This window comes from Fomitiporia mediterranea (genome assembly GCF_000271605.1).
Source record: "Fomitiporia mediterranea MF3/22 unplaced genomic scaffold FOMMEscaffold_1166, whole genome shotgun sequence".
Classification (NCBI taxonomy): Eukaryota; Fungi; Basidiomycota; class Agaricomycetes; order Hymenochaetales; family Hymenochaetaceae; genus Fomitiporia; species Fomitiporia mediterranea.
The window spans coordinates 1-1,095 of NW_006761551.1; the positions used below are offsets into that span (position 1 = coordinate 1).

The following is a 1,095-nucleotide window of genomic DNA, read 5'->3' on the forward strand; positions in this document are numbered from 1 at the left end:
TATAAATTGTCAAGTTATACAAGTGATTATAACATACTTCCTAAGATTACAAGGCTAAGACATACTTATTAATTTGTGAAAGTATAATATCTGCTTATAATGTCTACAAGTCATTACAAGTGTTTGAATAGCTTGCCTTTGCTTAGTATACAATTTTGTATCAAATAATTAATCAAATATAATTATATTTAAATTATAGAATACAAAAATAGTAAATAATACACTATTTCTACAGTCCCAACCCCTGCACCACTAGCTGCCTCTGTCTCATTCTTCTGCGAGTGGGATTTGTGTTGGAAAAGGATGAATGCATTCTCAGGCCGTTCGACGTAGTCTTCGTCACCACGTTTTGGTCGTCGCTCGGTCCCTGCAAGTTGAATTGCGAGCGTGTGTGAATTGAGGTCGAGCAGGTTGTGGTGATTGAGGCTGCGCCTGTGAGACGAGTTTAGAGTGATTAGCAAGTGAAAATAAGAGAGAGAAAAAAACGCACTGCGACAGTGTGCAGCGAGTGTCGGTGGGTCACCTGGGTTGGAAATCCGGAGTGTTGAGCGAGCTAATTTGGGCTGCAGGGGAAAGCATGTCTGTGCAAGCGCGTTGCATGTTCTGGCTACGACGCGACGCGCAATCGGAGATGCAGTGGACTCAGTAATAGTTGGGGATGACTTCGAAGGTGTATCTCTGGGACGTTCTGGCTCGAAGGGAGAGGATGAAGTGGGTGGTGCGGGCGGACTCGGCTCCAGAGAGGTGAGCGGTGGCTACTGCTTCTGTTATTCAAAATGGTGTCATGGACGGCACTGGGGAATATAAATGCACACGGCGTGGGCCCATCGAGGGTGATGTCAAGCATAGGATGGTAGGCGGGGAAGGAGAGTGCGCGGGGTCAGAGAGAGGATTGCACCCGAGGAGTGGTCATACATGGACATTGTCGCGAGCGCGTACTCACCGATTGTTGCTTGTGTTGCTGAGCGGGAAGAAGTACGCAAATGCATGGAATTATTGAAGAAGTTGTTCGGCATTGGTCAACAATGTGGATGCACGAATGCGAATGCAAAAAAGAAGGCGAGCATAATAAAAAGGAGGACAATGAAGGAGAGG

General features: G+C 46.2%; 1 protein-coding gene across 1 annotated transcript; it reads right to left on the reverse strand.

The window, feature by feature from the left end:
* Positions 1-229: 229 nt before the first annotated feature.
* FOMMEDRAFT_163981 (uncharacterized protein) lies at positions 230-828 on the reverse strand (the record flags this gene model as incomplete). Its single annotated transcript, XM_007272360.1, has 3 exons — positions 230-432; positions 491-755; positions 814-828. 3 exons carry the CDS (start codon positions 826-828, stop codon positions 230-232), a joined length of 483 nt encoding a protein of 160 aa, XP_007272422.1.
* Positions 829-1,095: the final 267 nt, after the last annotated feature.